The sequence below is a fragment of the Anabrus simplex genome, chromosome 10, assembly GCF_040414725.1.
Source record: "Anabrus simplex isolate iqAnaSimp1 chromosome 10, ASM4041472v1, whole genome shotgun sequence".
NCBI lineage: Eukaryota > Metazoa > Arthropoda > Insecta > Orthoptera > Tettigoniidae > Anabrus > Anabrus simplex.
The window spans coordinates 115,122,644-115,144,388 of NC_090274.1; the positions used below are offsets into that span (position 1 = coordinate 115,122,644).

Here is a 21,745-nt window from a genome sequence, read left to right on the forward strand (position 1 = left end):
GCGTGGAATATGTCAATAAAAGATTCATCATCATTGTTGTACAGTTTGTTTCCCGGGCACTGTTAATGAGCCTCCTCCAATTCGTCTGGTCCATATACAACTTGTCATGGAGAACATCATCCACTGTCCATCCTCTGGAAACTAGATCAACCTTGATCATGCCCATCCATTGGGTTTTAGGTTTTCCTGCAGGTCTTTTCCCCTCTGCCTGTCTTTCCAAACTTATTCTGGCTGTTCTTGTAGGTTCCATCCTTGTCACATGCCCGTACCACCATAGTCTGGATGTGCTGATTTGGTCTAATATGGATGTTTTTATTCTGGCTTCTTTCCTTGCCACCTCATTTCTTAACTTGATCATCTTTGTCTTCTGGATGGTGGATTTAAGAAATTTCATCTCTGATGCTTGTAGTCTTGATGAATCTCTTTTTGTGAAAGTGCCTGCTGGAATACCATAGGTCAATATTTGTATGAAATAGCTGTTAAACGTCGTCAGTATGGCCAGTTTTGGAATCATATCATCCCATAAAAGTATTCTTACTTGTTGGTAGAATTCTGATACCTTTTGCATTGTGTTTGTAATACCATATTACACCTGTTATCAAGATTTTGTTACCTATGAGGAGCTCCTTACGGATCAAGGATATAGCTAATAGAGACTACGAGGAGTGCAAATGATTTCTGACTTGTTAAAGAGCCTTTAACCGCCGCTTCTTCCTAGCATTTTCCTGCTGTTGCAGGGTCTGCTTTTCTAACCTTGGCTTGCCATTTTGCATCGTGTGGTCTTAAGCCTGGTGTCTTCATATCAGCAAGTCTGCTAACCCAATGTACTTAATAAACTGGTTGCAAAAACTAAATTTCTTGCAAAATTTATGAAGTATGCGAGTAATGGTGCCTCTTGCTCATGTCACCAATCTTAATACCTCTATGAATTCCAGATGATATTTCTCAGTGTAATATGAAATTGTAGAATTGTGTAAATCACATTTCTCCTTTTGTTTCTCATGTGGTTGAGTAGATGATGTTTTTGTTCTAATTGTGGAGTATTACGTACCTATTATTTGACCTTTTGAGGTTTTACAACCCACTGATTGGCTTGTGTGTACTCCTTTAATAGTTTTGCGGTAAGGTACACCAGGCATAAAATTTTCTCCCAGAGTTGTTATAGGAGATTGACCTTGATCATTTTGTATTCAGTGTTCAGGGGAAACCTAAATATGAGAGTATTTACATATAAAGCCCAAGTTTTTCGAAGCACTTCTCTTCTTTTGTGGGGAGGTCTTTGGTGTGGTTATGTATATATTGTTGGATTGCTAGAGAACTCAGCTTGCATTTATGTACTGTAGATATGCCTCCCGACTGCGTCTGAAAATACTTTTTTCGGAGTAGAACATGCTGTCCGGCATATCTCTTTGAAGTTGAAATAGTTCTTTCAAGATGGTTTTGATAAGTTTGTCAGCATAAGTTAGGAAACTTGCAGGTATTTGACTTAAGTGTGGTGTGGAATCTGTAGATCAAATGTGGGCAAATGTAGGTTGATGGAAGATTACATTTCTGGTGAGGTTGTAATAGTGGAGTTGATGCTAATGCATCTCGTATACTCTTCAAGTTTTTCCACTGTTAATTTAAAATAAAGTGCAGTAGCATTGTGATTATTTACTCTGAGATAGCGGATTGTTTCTGCAGGCATTATGTACAGTATGTAAAGCAGAAAATTTTGAATGCTGACAAACCTGCTGTTGTGTTGGTTGTTACTGTGTGCTTGGGATTCTTGATGTTCTGAGAGAGTTGCGATAGATTTTTATGAAATGTTTCTTGAAGGGCGGGGATGAGGGTTAAAATTGTAAGCATATTTAAGATTCTAATCAGTGGCAGATATATAATAAAGTAATTACGAAGCTTCAGTTGATGCTAGAATTTAGAGAGTGTTTGAGAAGTTAACACGTTCACTACCGGCTCCTCAGCGGGTGCTTTAAACCTCCAGCCCAGCCTTTTTAAATCCCCTCAGCTCTATAGCGCACTGTTATATTAAATGTTACTGTAAGAAAACTATCGTAAGTACAATATTGAAATTTTCAACATTCGTTTAGGATGATAACTAGTAGTGCTTGAGGCTGTGGTACCGGGTTTGACATCTTCCTGATGGAGAGGCACACCAAACTTTCCACAGAACCACCTGGTTTCGTGCCGGATGTTGCTTTTTGCGCACACTCTGCACCGTCTAGTTGGGAAATTCTGATTTTATGCCTGGAATTTATGAAGTACATGCTCCTTTATTTTCCCATCAAGTCAAAATGGTGGACCATTAGCTGGGGTTTGCTTAGGAGGCTGCACTGTTGGGCTACATGCAGATGCTGACAAGCCTACTGAAGACTGAGATGGGACCGGTGACACAGAAATACTCACAGCTTCTGATAGTTCTTCATGTTCACTGTCTTCTAAGAAGTTTCTACATATAGTCTGCAAGAATGTCAAAAAAGTTAGTTATTTTTGAGTTCGGATTCGATTTTTGGAAAAGCCGGAATGCATTAAAAAATGTATGTTGCAAACTGTAGAAAAACATTTTTTCGGCCACTTCGCTGTTTTTCACATGAACGGATACTTTGCCAAATACTGGTCGACTGTATCCACTCCGTGCATAAACTGATTTTAATCAATGATGTTTACAGGTTTCATTTTTATTTTCCCAAATCTGTTCGGAACTTTGGCCATTCCTGCAGAATGTACTGTTGAAACCACAGTAGGTAGTTTTTTTGTCCTTCCATGAACATAGCAATACTTCATTGTCTCTATCGAAAGTCATTTCCCCTGTTTTCAACTTTTGCCTTTCACTGAATTCCTTAAAAAGTCCCCTATTCTGCGTTAATTGTCCCACCTACAGCCGTTTCTCGTTCACGCAGTTCCTTGGCTGTTGTAAAAATTGTCCATGTACACTGTATATCCCTGGCCAAGGTAGGGATCTAACAAGTCAAATATCGTGTCTCGGATGTTCATGCCACTTGCATCATATATCTTCAACTTGCACAGTGCCCTGCAGGGGATTCACACGCCATTCTTACTAAAATCCCATGCTTGGTTACCGTATTTACTCGTGTATTAGACCCCCTCGCGTATTAGACCCCCCCTGGCTTTTCGAGATGAAGAAAATGAAAAAAATAAATCTCGCCTATAAGACCCCCAACGTAATTAGTCAGAAAACGATGACGATTCCGCTTCGAAGCGGGTACAAGTCTTATTGCAGCACTGATGACATTGCACAAATTTGTGAATTAGTTTCGTCCGTACGACCTACGCAATGAAAAACGCATCAAATCCATGCGTTACATCTGTGTTTCGTAGTTAAGAAATGTCCACCTCTTTAGCGTAGGTCTACTGCAGCTCTGATGACGTCGAACAGATAGGTGAATAGGCCTAGCTTCGTGTCCGACCCGCACATTGCGAGCATGCATCAGTCATGCTATATGTCTGTGTTTTGTAGTTAATAATGTCCGCCAACGTAATAGTTAGCACAAGAAGTTGCTGTTTTCCGGGGTCTGACTTCGATTCCCGGTACCGTACTGCCAGAGATTCACGAATGGCAGGAAGGTTGATATGCGGTAAAAGCGGTACATGTAACTCCCCTCCACTGGGGGTGTGTCTAAAAAGAGCTGGACCACCTCGGGATGAGGAAACGAGTTTACTTTAGTTGAGAAATATTCGCGGTTGTTGCTATTTATACAGCAGGCGAGATCATTAACAAAGTGGTCGTTTAACATCTCGTAACTCGGGCCAATATAGGTAAATATTTGGAGAGAAGTAAGTTTAAAACGTGATAAAAGCTATTCAACTAAAACGATTGTTTTACTCGCCAACGTACCTAACAAATAATAATAATTTTATATCCCCACGTACTTTATAGGTGGGCCGGCGTAAGGTTGCACATGACAGCTGCGCACAATATTGGTCACACTGCAATGGCGCACGAAGCGATGTTGCCGCCGTAACAACAGCTGATTGCACGACACATGGGTTTTTAAAAACATGGGAGAAATGCTTTTAATGTCATCGCGATGATACACAATACAAATGAAATTGGCCGACAAAAACTGAACTTTCAATTCACCGATTATTCATCACACAAAATTATACGAGATAAATATACTACGAAGTTCTTATTATCGCGATGTTAGAAATACGGAAGAAATCGGCCGACAAGGTTCTCACTTTAAATGCACCAATAAATGTTAGAATAATAAAATGTTTCAAGTGAAATAAAGTAAAATCTATACAATTTACGAAAATTCAGAAACCTTATTTTCATACCTGATTCACAAAGGTAGAGGCTCGATACCCTCCAGATCACTGCCATCACTACTGTCGCCTTCGTTGTCATTATCATCGTCTAGGCAGATCATCAACTCATGAGTCACTGATGATGCCATGTATTGCCATTGTCGAGTTAATGAATGCTGCGACATGGCTAAATTTCTTCCTGCACAAAGCCGCATCCATTCGAGCAATACTCTCCCGGAACAGTCCTTCCACTTCAGTAACTGTGAAGGACTTGTTATAAGTGCGTACGTAATGTTTTACTTCGCCCCATACCATACCGACTCAATGAGGTTGAAGTGACAGTGGTACGGCGGTAGCCTAAAACCCTCGTGTCCTTGTTCCTTCGCTACCCCGTCGACTTTTTTTTTTTTTTTGCTTTTCATCGCACCGACACAGATAGGTTTTATGGCGACGATGGGACAGGAAAGGCCTAGGAATGGGAAGGAAGCGACCGTTGCCTTAAGGTACACACCCAGCATTTGTCTGATGTGAAAATGGGAAACCACGGAAAACCATCTTCAGAGCTGCCGACAGTGAATTTCGAACCCACTATCTCCCGGATGCGAGCTCACAGCTGCACGCCCCTAACCGCACGGCCAATTCGTCTGGTGTCGACTAATTTAATCATACACATATGCGCTGGGATATTTCTTTACTGCAGCCATTCCACTTACAGTTCTTTACGGGCGCTCGAAGAAGGGGTCTTGTCCATTATTACGGAGTAGTAAGGTGCATTGTCCATAACAATGACGGAAGGGACTTTGAACTGTAATAATCGTACTCGTGTCTTCGTATTGCATCAGCCTGGAAAGAATTAATTCCTGTTACAGGAGATAACTTAATTTGTTTCTTTCCCGGAGTGCTGTGAAACAAGTCCTTACTATCGGCCCGTTTTTGCTACTGCTATGTACCCCAGTCACTTTTTCCTTCTGTTCTTCGAGGCGAACACCAGTCTGAATGACAGTACGCTTTGAAAGCCCTAATGTTTGATATATGCGTTCCACAACATAATCTGCAGGAACAGAGAGACGGCTATGCAAGCTTACGAATTTCCACTCCCTCTCGTAAAACTCACGAGTTCTCCACACTACTAGTAATTCTAATGCCTGACCATTAAGGGACACTCCGCGGCGCAAAGGATTATCACTTCGCGCTTCATGACTATGTTGTCATTTCCGAGACATCGCACTGCATTCGTTAAAATAAAATTTCACGATTATCTCACAATGAAAACAAAACTTTCATAAACGCGCGAATAACACCTGACCACGTGCTAGCGGCGACAGACAAAACGGCAACACTTCAATACAGTAGTCAAGCTACTTATAGATGGCACTACTATACTACCTATATTGCCAACAACAATCAACTGAAAATAGTTCGTATTTATTTTGTAGCTCGCTTAAAAGTTTTAATATTTTTAAATGCTCATATTTGTGTAAGCAAATAAAAGATTATAAACACTATACGGAATTAAATACGAATTAATATGAATAAAATGCGTAACTGTTTCTGACATAAAAAGTAGTGGATTGGTGATTCTGACTGACGGGTGACGTTCTTCATTTCATTTCTGTAGTGGTGCCAACATGACTTACAACTGTCAAGTGCAACCTTGTGCCGGCCCACCTATAAACGATTTTCGGAGACGCCAAACAAAACATGCCCGGGTATACGTTAAAAAAAAGAGACAACGAACGTACAAAATTAAACATTATGATAATAAAACGCATTACCGCCACACCTGTAGATATCCATAAATACGGCATATTTTCCTGTTATTTTTTTTTTCATCGAACTTTTGGCACTATCAGGGCGATAATATACGATACCTAACCTAAACAATGTGGTCTGTCTTATCTCCTGGACAGCTGTTTACGCAAATGCTGATGTGATAAATGTAGAGAACAAGCATGAAATATACTTAAAAATAAGGGTCTGTGTTTCAACAGCCGCAGTTATCAAAAGAATGTTTCCAGTTACTATGTATTACATTCGGAAGTACAACTCGTAACATACGCTAGTTATCAGCTGATGGTTTGGCATGCCTTCTACAGCACGACTTTATTCGGAAGGAGTGGCTTCTGCTGCATATACACCAACTGCGAATATCAGAGACCATCTGGGAATAGATTTACACTGTTTAGACTCTATAGTCGGGAACAAAATTATTTTTGAAAGGTTCAAAAAGACGGGACCTCGTGTGCTCTTGATTGCAGTGCATGGCTCAAAGAGAATGAACAATGAAGCATGGCTGACGCGACTGACGAGAGATAGCAGTGAAGATGACGTCACTTAGAATGCCGACACGCTGGTAGCAAGGCAGGGAAGTTGGCGGCGCAAGGCGATAATTCAAATGAAAGCAGTGATCAAGTTTACTGTGTGGTAGGCCTTCTGCTGAACTGACAGAGACAAATGACTGGCCATCAAGTTCTTTTGCATCAATATTTAATTACATGATAACACGATACCCTCATCCCTTTCTTCTATGGGATCGAGTATGAAGTGAGACGAATCTTCGTAGCGAGTTTTTACGGCCGTATGCCCTTCCTGACGTCAACCTCACCAGAGGAATTAATGAGATTTAACGAATGACGTGATATGAGTAACTAAAACGGACTTTTATATGTACCGTAGGCCTAAAAGTCGTGTTCACCATTTTTTGTCTTTTTATGTTTAGAAAAACTGCCTTCCGATGAAAATAGCCAGTATAACTTAAATACATTTTAAGTTTGTTAAATAATAGTATAGAATGTTTACACGTACAATTTATAGCTCTTTATAACCTAGAAGTCATGTGTTCGCTGCACAAAATTTTGACGTTATCGCATATTGGACCCCCCTTCATTATTTTTGGCTGTAAAAGTGGGGAAAAAAGGGGTCTAATACGCGAGTAAATACGGTATTTTTCCTGAATTATAAACTTGGAAATGCAAACGGCCCCTCCAAGCTAACATTCCTTCATCAAGGACGATTTTTCAATCTGGAGTGTACACAACTGAAAACTGGTCGCTGAGCCTTTCGAGAATCGGTCTAATTTTGTATAGCCTGTCAGGGTTCCCCTCATAATGACTGCTCGCTAAAGTGCAGAAATGACAAAATGTTTTCGAACCGGGCTCGTGCCATTGTTTTTGAAAAATTCGGCGACCCGAAAATTGTGTCCTCTGTCCAGTACATTTCAAATCTGGTTTTTGAATTATTCCCGTTATAAACATTAGTCCTAAAAACTTTTCATCTCATTTACGTCAACCGGTTTCCACGTCTGAAATATAGAATATTTAGTGAAAGAACGCGGCGCTGCAGTAATAACTTGTTCCGCGAAAAGGTTTGTCTGATAGCATATTTATTCAAGGAAATCGTCATTTACATATAAATTGGCGAAGGACATAATTTCGTTGCTATCTTCGATCTCAACATTTAATCCTACGCTGCCAGTGAAATTGATTGGAGGCAGGCGATAAGACGAATGCGTATCGGTTATTTGAATGTGCTGAATTTCACTTTGCCCATAGTCTGGTATGTCATCGGAATTGCTATCGCTGTTACTGAAATCAGGGATGAGTTCATCACCGGAATCATCGTTCAGTAGTATGTCTTCAATTTCCTCATTTCGAATACTGTCTTCGTAACTCGTCTTGTCGCGGCAGAAAAACTCACTTCACTACAAACCCTCACAAGAATATCACGACTGGCTTGGGTCTGTGTTTACTCAAAGAAAAAACGAAAGTATTGGAATGTACCCTCTGGTCAGGTAGTCAGGGCGAGGGACTGGCCATTATATGCCATCTATGGTTTACACCATGAACTACGACTTCGTGCAAATTTTGTGCTAAATTCAAACGACGTTTACCTCGCGCGGCCTTAAACGCCTTAACTCGGATACGGCCCCACGCATAGGCAGCTTTTAAACGCCTTAAGGCGTCTACGGGAGTGAATGTGTTAACATCTAAGGCATAGCTACAGTAGTTGCAATGATGAATACATCTTTCGGGTCAGAATAATCATGATGATTAACTTTCCCAACGTGTACTGAGCAACTGGAATAGTACAGTCTGTTTGGTGGATAACTCTTAGTAGCAGATTATGGTACCTCAAGGCTTTGTGATATGAGAATACTGTAAACGAATGTTCATTGAGCTGTTCAATCTCTGGATGGTTTACCTACTAATATAGCTCCCTCTGTGGATCAGCGGTACATTTTCTGCCTCTGGATTCAAAGAGTAGAAGATGTTGTCTAGCATATCTGTTGGAAGTTGAAGTAGGTCTTTCAAGGTGGCTTTGATAAGTTTGTCAGTATCAGTTAGGAAACTTGCAGGTATTTGACTGAAGTGTGGTGTGGAATTTGTAGATCAAGGATGGGCAAATCGAGGTTGAAAGCACATTTTCTGGTGTTTTTGTAATAGTGAAGTTGATGCTAATACTTCTTGTTTAATTTACTTTAGTATTTCCATTGTTAATTTAGCATAAAATACAGTAGCATTGTGATTGTTTATTCTGAGGTTGTGGATTGTTTCTGCAGGAGTTATGGATGTAATTTCATTGTATCTAATGTTGGAGTCTTGTAGGTAGGACTTCATTTTATTGTGGAAATGGGATTTAGATTTGCTAATATCCTTGTTCTTGTTGATGAAAGTTCTTCTAAAATGTGCTCAGTTGCAGTGTTGGGAATGCTCAGAAAAGGGAGAACCCAGCATTATACCCTTTTTGTTGAAAACAATTGGTTTTGTTTTGTTGTGATTGGATTCTATTTTGATGTTATGGGTGTGTAGTTCTATTATTAGATCAGTTTTGAAGGTTAGGGTGAATGAGAAGGCATTCTTCAAGTATTTATGCCCCAGATCCAGTAAAACAAGGTTACGATCAACCTTATGGCGCTTGGCTGATATCAGAATAGATTCCAAAATGGAAGTGTTAATACGAGGTCCAGCAGAGTTTGTAAAACCGCATTGATTGTCATTAAAGCTCATGTAGGTGCATAGTTGTATATCTAATACACACTCTATTACTCTTCTCACTGGTGAATAGATGATTCTTAGCCTTTCCAAAGATAGAGAGGAAAGGTAATTGTGTATTTTCTTTATATCTACCTTGCATACCTCTTTCATACATTTTATTGCCACAGGTACTGCTATTTGTATGTGGTTGTAGTATAGGAATTCGGTATTCATACATCTCACGCCATTTTACTCTGGATTGCTTAATTGTGAGAATTTACTTTGATTGTTAACCCGACAGCGTGGGGTGATATGTAGCCATCTAGATAGAGCTTAATTCTTTAATTTCATGTATCGATCCATTTGAATGATTTTCCGCCACGTTATCGATGTGTAAAATTCATACACTATTCGTTTGTGTACTTTTCTCGCAATGGCATTGGTAAACAAGGAAAATTTTACTAGTGTATGCTATACAAGGCATATCAAATGAATTTTATTGATTATGAGGGTAGCACTTATAATTTTTGTGATGATTCTGATGACTGATGTTGATTTTGCTGAATAAGACCGTGATGAGGCTGAAATGATACAGAAGAAACTTGCTTCCAACACTATTCGTGCTAGTTGTATTAGTGTATTTTTTACTGAGATGACAGATAAATACGTAAGAAATAAAATACGTAACAAACTTTTTGTAAGGTGTTTTCACCCCAAGCTTTAGCTCTAAATGTCATGCTATTAGTAAAGCCTTTCAAACTTTTTTTTTTTTACACTTGAACTCCTCCAGCTGAGCGTTACGGAAACAAGTTGCTACGCTTAGCTGTGCGTAAAGACCCAAGGAATGTCATTTCCATTTCTATCTAGGTTAAGGGAATTCATTCCAGACAGTGAAATACTACACGTATGTTACTTCAACCCTCTTGTCAAAAAATTGTACTTTTATCGTGCCCCTTATTTGATTCATATCTTTTAGACAAATTTGAATCCATATGCAAATTACCTCATTTCAATGTATCTTGTAAAATTTCACTGCTGAGGGCTTTGGACCGTGAAATTCTTGGCACAGCTTCGGGTGAGAATTCCATGAATTCCTTCATACGACTACAGATGTTCTCTCTACCAATATTCTGGATTTCGAACGTATATTTTTGCATTGTTTCTTTGTATATCGTGTTTTTTGATTTTGGATATAACTGCTGTGATCTGTTATTTCAGGCATATTAATATTTTCTTTGATATTACGTGGAAGCAAGATATTCATTTCATTTGAAATGGCTGCATGACCAGTCTTTGCCATAAGTTATGAGGTTCATTATGGTCCATATTGACAACTGATCACTATCAAAGGGTAGTCCACTTATTTAGTACCATAAGCTTGTATTATTGTCTTATAAAACTGGGACTAGTTTCGACCCCATATATATTGGGTCATCTTCAGTCGTGCTATAATTGGAACACATACGCACCCATATAACCAATAAGAAATTAAACACTTTGGTATGGTACGATTTCCAGTCTTACTTTAGAACATTGATGAAGTCCGAACAATACATCTGAACTTTAAGCTAAATGACACATAAAAACTGCTGTGGTTGTTGCCGTACTATGTCTCAGCAGTCAAATTAATGTTCCTGGGTTGATCTGGGAGCTGGCATCCTTACCTGTATAGACGAGGAACTTAATTTATAATTTACTTTTGTTCAATTTATTATGGGTGATGACTTTATGTAGCTTGAAGGGGAACATTTATAATTTTGAATAGGTATTCCTTTTCGTCAGATTGTTTAATTTGGTTTGAAGTGAATGCCCCTGTGTTCATCCTAAGTTGCATGCATCTGATACAGGCAACCAAGGAAAGAAATTCATTGAAAAGTAATGCAAACTGCGGTGGAATACATATGCACATGTGTGTCTTAACACAGAGAATTTCCGCTCTTTTGAATTCCTGGCAAAGATACACAGCCAACTTTTGATCGTACAGTTATCCTGCTGTTACAGATCCTCTGAAGAAGTATTCTGTTTCTTTCCCCTTCGAATGAGAATTGTCACTCAAAGGGCTCTCCCATAAAAGACCAAATTGAGAATCTGTGAAATAAAATCTTATGCTTCTCCATGTAGGATGTAGTGCTGATGATTGTTTTCATTAGATCCACATACTCCTCCACTTGATCAAATCCCTGAATTCCAGAGTAGCAGGAAAATATTACTTGATTTATCATAATGAATGTTGGTTGTACATATACTGGGATGGGAGGCAATTTCTAATTTTTGTCATGTATGAAAGTTCTCATGAACATGGGCTAAACAAGTGGCATGAAACTAGGAGGCTTAAATATTGGGAGGTATGTGGATGATGTATTCAGTTAAGTTGAAACTAATTATACAGGGTCTGTCTTTATGCTTGGCAGGGACTTTATCGCTCGACCTTGGCCGCCGGTGACGGTTTAGTTGCCGGCTACCGCGTGTGCGTATGTACAGCAGAATACAGTGCTCAAAATCATTATCATGCATTTTACTCACCATATTTACAGTTTATGCTCAGAAATCATTATCATGCATTTTACTCACCATTTTTACAGTTTATGCTGAAAATGTTCCCCATTATTGGCATCTCCTAATGAAGTTTTCGGTTACTCTATCAAGTTCTTCAGCACTGATGGATGCAATTGCAGCTCTTATATTGTTTTTAAGTTCATCTATAGTGTGTGAGGGTTGTTCCCATGAACTACATTTTTTAACATTCTCCAGAAATAAAAATCACTTGCCGTTAAATCTGGGCTACGAGGGGGCCACAGATTTTTACTTATGATCCTCGTACCAAACACGCTTCAGTAAGGAGATAACGACCTTTACATCTATTTTTGTTTACTGAACCTGTAGGTTTGAATCTCTTACCCAGTTGTTTCATTGTCCGATTGATAGGGTGTCCCTGGAAATTTCGCTCGAGACTTTTGTCTTGTCCTAGCGCACAATTTTCTGCACTTAAGGTAAGTGTTGTGCAGATATACACGTTCACGCAATGAATATTTCACATACATTACAGCACTACACACAATCACAATAAAACACTGTACAATACGACATACAGTGTGCAGTAGCTTCATTGGACACCCTACTATCCTGAGGCTCAGCTCTCAGCAACTGCAGAAGTCCCAGAAACCACGGCGCCAGCGGCTGGTGGCGGCCTGTCATCGGCGGCCAAGTTTGAGCGATAAAGTCCCTGCCAAGCATAAATAAAGATCCTGTAGTATATTTTCAAAATATTTAGTTGAACACACAATAGGATAAACGTTATGGCAGTTTGGTATGAGTTTATACAAAAGTTGGTTTTGAAGAGAGAGCTCATCTGTTTGCAAACGATAGTGTATGAAGGTCTAGAGATTCTCCTTTACTTTTGGGTTTTCATTTTTGTACTTGTTACTTTCTGTTGCTCCCTCTTCCTGCTCTCACCCGTCATTTATTCTATTGTGTGTTCCCATCTTTCTTTATATAACTTATATTCTTCCCTTGTTTGTAGGTTTGCAGTTTTAATTAGTTTGTCCTGTTTGCAATTTTCATTCCATTCTAAGGTAAATTAATTTGTAATTCTCTGTTTTACAGTGTTGTCGAATTTGCTACATTATCTGACATGAAGAATGCCATAGACAAGCTGGATGACACCGATCTAAATGGCAGGAGAATTCGTTTGATTGACGATACCCGCCGTGGAAGCGGTCGCCGCCGTACAAGATCTTCAAGCTCTCGCTCCAGGTCTCGGTCAAGATCACGCTCTCGTCGCCGTTCCAGGTCCCACTCAAGGTACTGTGGAGACTTGTCGAGATAAGTCTGAGCATGCAGTCCTAGAAAAGATGGCAGCTTTGGTAATGAGATGAGTTTGGTTTATCCCAAGGGGAATTGCCACCGATTTCTTCCTTGTCTACGGAATTTACAGGATTTTAGAATACTGCGAAGATGGCAGTTCTTTATTGATCGAGTTTCTTCTGGATTTGCATTACATCCCACTGCTGCTCCAATGGGAACCTCATCCTTTGATCTATTGTTTCTTAAACATTTGTGATTACTTTCTTCTAATAAAGCTGTCATTATCAGAATATATCAGCCTTAGCAAAGGAAGAAAACAAAAAGCTCAACTTCTCAGGTGACGACTTGTAAAAACATGACATTGTAAGAAAATGCTCTCTTACTAGTATTAGAGGCTTTCTCCTCAGTCTGATAAGGATTTAGCTCTGAAATGTTTCTGATACCACTCCTGTATGTGTTTCATTTGATAGTTGGCCTCTGTCAATATCGTTGCAATTTTTCCTTCGGCGCTTTATAGGTTGAGTGGTTTGAACTTCTCTGTAGCAGCAGAGTTGCAAACCTCGGAATACAAAAGTATTGTACCAAGTGTTCAAAATGATGAAGTAGTTACTAATTTGAGCGTATTTTTCATGTAGAAAAGTGTTTATTTTTGAACTTTTCCCCTTCATTTAACTTTTTCAGGTGTTCCTCATTTAGTTGTTTTGGCTTCGCTTTCTCTGCCACGAACTGAATCACTCATATGTTGCAACCTCTAAAAATAAAACAGCAATGAACTGCTGAAATTAACTGTACAGAGAAACCCATTACTGGTTGCTTTGATATCATCTAGTCTGTAGTCATATCAGAACTATGCGAGATGCTAGGGACAGAGGGTAAGAAAGAAAACTCTAGGGAGCTTCTTTTCTGGGGAGGAAATATTTATAAGAGAAAGGTAAATGTATTAAGGCAAGCATCATCTCGAATATGAAATATCGTATTTACGCAAATAATCCCCGTTACCGAATAATCCCCGCACCCTAACTTTAGGAAGGCTTATTTTGAAAAAGAAAGAGAGAAAAAAAAGGCAACAATGAAACCCGCATCCCAATTTTGTGCCTCAGTTAAAAAAAAAATGCGGGTATTATTTGTGTATCTTATGCGGTATCTTATAACATGAATAGCAATGTACCTAACCAGTAGCGACTCCAGACAGCAATTGATCCCTCAGTTGACAACTAGCATCCGCTTTGTAGCTGATATGTAATGAAATATACATTATAACCCTGATTTTGTGTGACTTTGATTCAGCGTAAACCCGCATTTAATGGAACAAATTTCAAGCCCAGAAAATTATTCCATAAGAGCAATGCAATTTTATCTTCCATTTAACGTCAATTCACATTAGGGCAAAACCTGCATTTATTGTAAGGAAATGTTGAACTTTTCAAGTTTCTTAATAAACATTCTTAGGATAGGGTATTATTCATGGAATATCCATTATTTTGAAGCAAACATGTTTAGTTTTGGAAATATAGGGTGTTGATATATGCAACGCTAGGCGCTTAAGTAGTAGTCTGCATGGTACCAACACATGTTTTCTTCGAGAAAATAATGAAAATAGGAGGACAGTGAGCGTGGAGAAGAAGATGTAAGTTATTGCTGAGTTGATTATTTACTAAGAGATAAAATAAATTAGTTTATATACAGTAAGACACTATTCACAGTACCTATATAGATATGGTAATCAAAATAAATATATTTATTGGAAAATGATATTGAAAAACTGACAGGGTATTCAGAATTCTTCAGTTTACTGTTGTGATCATTTACTGTGGGTTTCTCTAAAGACTCGGTGATCTGTATGTCCCTTTGTGTGGAACGGAATAAAGCAACTTATACAGAGCCCAACATCATACTTTACACACCCTGTACGGACTATGCTAGAGCATTTCTCATATGCACACCGTCTTCTTTTATTGTCTGGGATATAAATCACAAGGTGGTCTCGCCCGTCGTACCGTAAAATTTCATGTACGTGACCTTCCCCCGCGCGCGAGAGCGATGGGCGGCCCTCTCCCCTGGGCTCCGTGCCATAGGATTTGACGTTTTATTGCGCCACTTCCCGCTTGAACAGAACCTGCGTCATTTTAGGCCGTGACATCTTGCTAAGGTACCAAGCATTTTGCAGGCTGTCGTCTAAAATCCAGGAAAAAATTGCCCACCACCATTTTTTGCTCCTAACTGCCACGCAGAATCTGTTGACGCTCTCGTCCATGAGATCTGTTCCTCCCATAAATGTATTATTAATTCCTAATAGTGCAGGGCGTTCTACCACGATGACTTATCTGCCCTGGAAAACCTCTTGACCAGATAATATGCATCACAAAACTGGTATATGAGTTTGAATTGCATGCACAGCAACGAAGGGTTGTTACGTCAGTAACAAACCCTTCAATAACAAATTGGTACATGAGGAAGTGATTTGACAACGTATCCGCGTAGCGTTGCGAATATGCTACGCCGGGAATATGTGGATCTCACTCGCCCACGAGTTATTAATTGTAAAAGGAATCATGCTACATTCAAACTCCTATGAATTTACTTCTTGGATTTCCTAAAAGAGGTTAATTATTTCTAAATCGTAAAATTATACGGTGAATCTTATCTCGTACGGTATGCCATTGTGATAGCTGGAAAACACGGCAAACTTCAAACATACACCTCGTCAACAATCAAGCGGTGACTATTGATTAACCGACTCGTTAACAAAGCACAACACTTCCCTTTACCGAATAAACGCGCAATTTTCATTCTTTTACTAGAAAACAACTTCATACATTTAAAGAAAAGAGCACTGGCACGCCGTTGCACATACGCAACGCTAGGCATTCATGGGTTATGGTTATGTGATATTAACGACCAATGAAAAATACGTCATAAGCTTACTAAGGATGATTCAGGCAGAAGAGGAATTTAGAGTGCAGGCGCTTAGGGTAGCGAGTGACAATCCCCTACATAAATAAATCAATGTTCCTGTAGTTGAGAATTATATTCTGATGAATGTAGTAGTGGTAATGATTCTGTGAATCAGTAAAATCGTGAATGAATATTGTTTGAAGAGAGGGATAGGGCTACAGAGAAATGTTACTAGTGATGTCTGGAGTCGCGATAATTTTGATGATTTGAAAATCTGGGGAAACAATTCTTGTCCAAGTCATGAGATACCTTCTGGGAGTTCAGAAAAAGAATGTTCATGCCGAATATTAACAAAGGAAAGCTGTCACTGTTGATACTACCTGGCAAGACGTTAATGCTTATGAAGTAAGGGGAATTGTAGTTACTCTTATTTAAATGGGTTTGGTTATTTTACCTGAAATTATTACTTCTTTGGAAACTTTTGCGTATGTGCACCGTACAGACTAAGGAACGTAGTGAGTACATGTTCCAAGTTTGTAGTAGATATCTTGAATGATTTTCGAGTTACAATAGTTTGAGTGCAGCAGGCAAAAATGGAAGAGGTGTATTACATGACAAAAAGTTTATCCCTTGACAAGACCTGCCATAAGGCAGAATACCTGAATAAATGAAATATATATGCACTGATCATTTAGAAACAGCAAAAGAAACCATATCTTCAGTCATTTGAACACCCCATCCTCATGGGCTTAAGATTCGAGCCCTATTTATCACTATCATGTACGACATAATGAAGAACATCAAGAAAACCTCTGGTGAACTAAATGCAATGGCCTATGCTGATGTTACGATTTGGGGAGAAACTGAGGAACAAGTACAGTTGAGACTCGGTGACTGGAAGGTTAGCTCCAGGAGTTCAATCTCAAGATAAGCAAACTCAAAACAATAGTGATGGCAATAAACAGAGAGGGACAACCAGCGATCATCATGCTAGGAGACCATCCACTAGAAAGTATGGAAAGCTTCACATACCTCAGCGGTGTAATATCTCGAGATACACTAGCCACAAAGGAGGTGGCAAACAGAGTGCAGAAGAGCTCTCACTTTTACCAGCAGGTACGAACACTCCTCTGGGATCCCAAGGTACCAACAAAATCAAAGCTGCTGTTGTTCAATCAGTACTTCATACCAATCTTAACCTATGGTATTGAAATCTGCACCCTCACTAAGAAAGGCTCATCAAGGTTGCAGGCATCCGAGATGAAGTTCCTTAGGTCCGCAGTTCAAAAAACCAAACTGGACAAGTTGAAGAATGATGTGGTTAAGGAGGAAGCTGGGGATTGTTACATCATGTTAGATCAGATCAGCATGTCCAGACAGGTGGTTTTGGCATGTAATGAGGATGGAGCCAACAAGGACAGCATATTAACTTGGAGCGGCATGTGGCAAAGAATGTATATAAGAAAATATTTATTATTTTGCCACCTATTCAGTACAGTACAGAATGTTAACATATGAGTTAAAACATTGTTAAAATATGAGACTTCTTCTAATGAGGCATCCTCAGTCAATATCAAAGCCTTATTTTTTACCAGGTGCCTGGTTAAAGATTATTCTGAAATATGTTGGAAGATGATGTAATAATTAAAACTCCAATACAGTGATAGATTCGTATGTAGTTCACTTAATGGAATAGACGTCATTTGACTGTAATTAACGTAATTGATGGCTTGAAGCCGTAGTCAGTGCTTGATGTAGAAAGAATTTGACAAGCTAATATATGGTAGAAAAAATGAGGCGTAAAAATGTTAGCGACCACTACTGTCCTAATAACGTTTCACACAATAAGTCAATAGTCCATCAACACCAAAAAACCGACTAACAAGAATCGTAACATAATTCAACAGCCCCAATTTCACCATCCGACCTCTACAATATTCTTCAACAACATAAGTTTCACAATCTACGTTAAAAAAAAATTGTTATTCGGAAGAAGAAAACAACTACTATTCATCATTCTTTTCTAAGATATCAACTCAATTACAAAACATCTAATTTGAAGCAATGAATGTTATCACCCTCTTTGCGTCGAATCATATCAACGTAGCGAGTGACGACCAATTATCATTTCAGCAAACTCGCATGGCTGACTCGCAACAAATTAGGCCAACTACAAGCGTCTGTTGAAAACTGCAAGTCAACACAGATCTCACTGGATTATACTATAAACAACTTATGAACTGTCGACTAATAAATGTTTCGGGCAACACAGCTTCAAATAACAACATTGGCCCAGCAGTTGGGATGCTTTTCCTTCGCTTTTTATATTCAGCATTGAACCTATTTTATATTCTTTCTATGTATTAGCTTGTCAATTTCCTTCAACATCAAGCATTGACTAAGGCTAAAAGCCATCAATTATGTTACAATCAAATGACGTCTCCTTCATTAAATGAACTACGTACAAATTTATCATGGTATTGGAGTTTTAATTATTTCAGAAACATTTTTATGATGAACTGTATATTTTGTCTCTCATACATCATCTTCCAACATATTTTAGAATAATCTTTAACCTTTTAAGTGCTCAGTTACCAGTTGACTGGTACCTCAGTGCTGAGTTTTTTAACTCGTATGTAAATTTTTTGTAGGAGCCTCAATTTTTTACTTATCAGTGGGGTGATTTGCTTAAAATGTTTATTAAAGTTGGTTGTTTATAAATCTAAATGCAACTTGAAAATCCTACACTTATGTTCAATATTATTTTGAGAGAAAACAAAATTACACTTGTTACTTTCCAAACTTGGAATGTGGTGATAGTTAAATGTTTTCTACTGGTTTTTTGTGATGTCGATTTGTTCAACTATCTGCACCAACTCAAGTGGCACTAAAGTTTCTAAAACGTCAATGATTTTCGGGTTGTCATCAAACACTACTTGACCCTCAGAGCCTGTCACAGTTACTTGAAACTCTGGTGAAGAAAAGTAATCAAGTTCGAATCCCATTATCGGCAGCCCTGAAAATGGTTTTCCGTGGTTTCCCATTTTCACACCAAGCAAATGCTGGGGCTGTACCTTAATTAAGGCCACGGCCGCTTCCTTCCAATTCCTAGGCCTTTCCTATCCCATCGTCGCCATAAAACCTATCTGTGTCGGTGCGACGTAAAGCCCCTAGGAAAAAAAAAGTAATCAGTCCGCCACGAAAATAGTGATGAGAAAGCTTTTGTACTCGCCGTGTTTTTCTTTCGTTTAGGAGGAGGCTCTGTTTCTCTCTCACATACAAAATTGTCGGCACTCTGTTGTTCACTCTCACTTTCAAAATCGCTTAACAATTCATTAAATTGATCATCTCCATCACTTTCTGCTGTGGTTAATAACTGAAAGGTTCTGTGAACCGAAATAACATCGCTGCAATAGCAAATAGATTGTTGTTCCGCCATGTTTGTTTACATCACAGATGAACTCCACAGACGTCTACAAAAAGCTCTGTAAGTTACTTCCCGAACCTATAATCTCTGATCAATTAGTTCTACGTAATGCCCAACAGATGGCAGAATATGTTAAGAGATCAAATTCTCACTCTAAAGTGAACCGGGAAACTAAAAAAATAAAAATTCTCGGTCACCACCTATATAAGGGCGTAGCAGTGGTGGACCGGCCACGTCAGCCCGTCTATGAGCGGGTGTAGCACTCATCGGGTTAACCAGGCACCTGGTAAAAAATAAGGTTTTGATATTGACTGTGGATGCCTCATAAGAAGAGGTGATTCGGAAGTACACTGGAGGACGTCCTTAACAACAGAACGTATCTCAATAAAACAGAATGGAAGAGGCTCGCCAACAGTACCCGGGAAAGTGGAACTGTAAATTGATGATGATGATGATGATCTTCATTCATTTGACTTCTGTGTTATTTTCTTTAAAGGGTAGCATTTATGCTGCTGTGTGTGTACATTGCGATTTTAAAATGTAATTTTGACTGGTCTGGGCAGTCGCCCGCAAATAGGGAATGGCAAGGAATTAGAGCATCGGTGGCCTAACGATTCCTCCATTTTCTCATCTGTTTGATTCAAAACCTTGCCACCACCACCATTACCCCCGGCAGTTGTTAGTTCGTTACCATCACAGGGAAACAGTTGTTCCATGGCAGTAATGCTCTTTAACACATTGACGACTTGCCCCGAACGGAGGCTGCTACCTTGTGTAGACTGGATAGTTCAAGCCTTCAAGATCAGTGCATATATATTTCTTTTGCTCAGATATTCTGCCTTATGGCAGGTCTTGTCATGGGATAAACCTTTTGTCATATGCTACACCTCTTCCATTTTTGCCTGCTGCACTCAAACTACTGTAACTCAAAAATCATTCAAGATATCTACTTCAAACTTGGATCATGTACTCACTACGTTGCTTAGTCTGTACGGTGCGATACCTTTTTAAGCAGTAGTTTGTAACTCTTATTTAATAGTCTTTCGAAGCACTTTTTAGTATGTTTGTGCCTTTCGTGTACTTGTTGTATTGAAGTATACAAGCATTTCTCTTTACAGTTATTCCTCATTTAGTGTTAGCCGTTAATTACAACCGGTCTGTACGTAATAAATCACAATTATTGGTAGCCGTCGGCAACTGAATACGCTGCACCCTGTTAACATTCGAACCAGAGCTCCAGGGAATAGCTCCACATACTCGACATTATCTTGATAGATACATAAAGGTTTAAAGAAAGATGCAGCGATAATTTATATTCCGGGACTACACCATTTGGAACTTTCAATCTCGCCCACAATTTCATTAATATCAATGAAATACAAGGTGCATAAAAGGGAGAATTCTTCTATCCAGGCACCTGCTGTCTCCTGTTGTTGGCTGAGAAACTATGATGATTATCAGGGATCATCACCCATGTGGTACATCGGAGAATCTGCATATAAATGTTGAAATACTTTGTTGTCGTATAGGGCACGTTTCAGTGGTGCGCCACCTTGTACAGTGATTCTCGGCGCGTAAGAACACTTGTGTATTTACAAAGTTTTCATGGCTACAAAGACCGTATAATTAAAAAATTACGTCGACACTAAAATCTTTGATCCCTCTACTCCATGACGCGATTGAAAGTAGTTAAAATTATAGTCAACAGATAGCACAAGAAGCTACAAAGCGCTGGCCGTAGTACTATGGAGATCTCCGGGGCTGGTCGTCAATGTGTTAACGGACTTGGTGATTAAAATAAAAATTTGTCGACATCTCCATCGTGCTAACTTGTGCAGCATAAATATGATAGGAAGCATAAAAGAATGGAAATAGCAAATTCTTTAACGGTTACCACGTACAGAGTGTGGATAGATGTATTATTTGTGGTGATATTTGGACGTTTGTGAAAAATTAATTATGAATATCTTCATTTGGTTGAAAATATTACTTAGCAAAATTTCATGCACAGCTTATTTATACTGCTGATATTAATGGAGGATCGTACATCTGTTTTGGTCCTGTTAATATCGCTATTGCGCTGTACTATTAAAATATCTAGCCTAATGCACAACTTGTCTGTTTCTGAACATAATAGCGAGTTTTAAGAAATTCTATTGAACCTTTTTGTGTGATTTAAAAAAATGGCAGACAAAACTTGAACTGAACCTTTTTCAACTTACGTATATATAATCCAAAATGAAACAGTGTGTGAGGTTAACTGTATTCCTCCAGTTGGAGCGATCAGTTCTAAGTTTTCAGTCAGATTATTGAAGTGACAACATCCGATGAAAGTTATGGCAAAACTATGTTAATTCAACTCATTCTTGTTCTTAAA

General features: G+C 38.9%; 1 protein-coding gene across 6 annotated transcripts in view; it reads left to right on the plus strand.

The window, feature by feature from the left end:
* Positions 1–21,745, plus strand: part of LOC136882199 (serine-arginine protein 55) — a 202,459-nt gene that overhangs the window by 128,665 nt on the left and 52,049 nt on the right. For all 6 annotated transcript variants that reach the window (XM_067154760.2, XM_067154759.2, XM_067154757.2 and 3 more), the window contains exon 8: positions 12,846–13,043. In XM_067154760.2, coding sequence (XP_067010861.1) covers positions 12,846–13,043 — 198 coding nt within the window. The remainder of the gene's footprint in view (positions 1–12,845; positions 13,044–21,745) is intronic.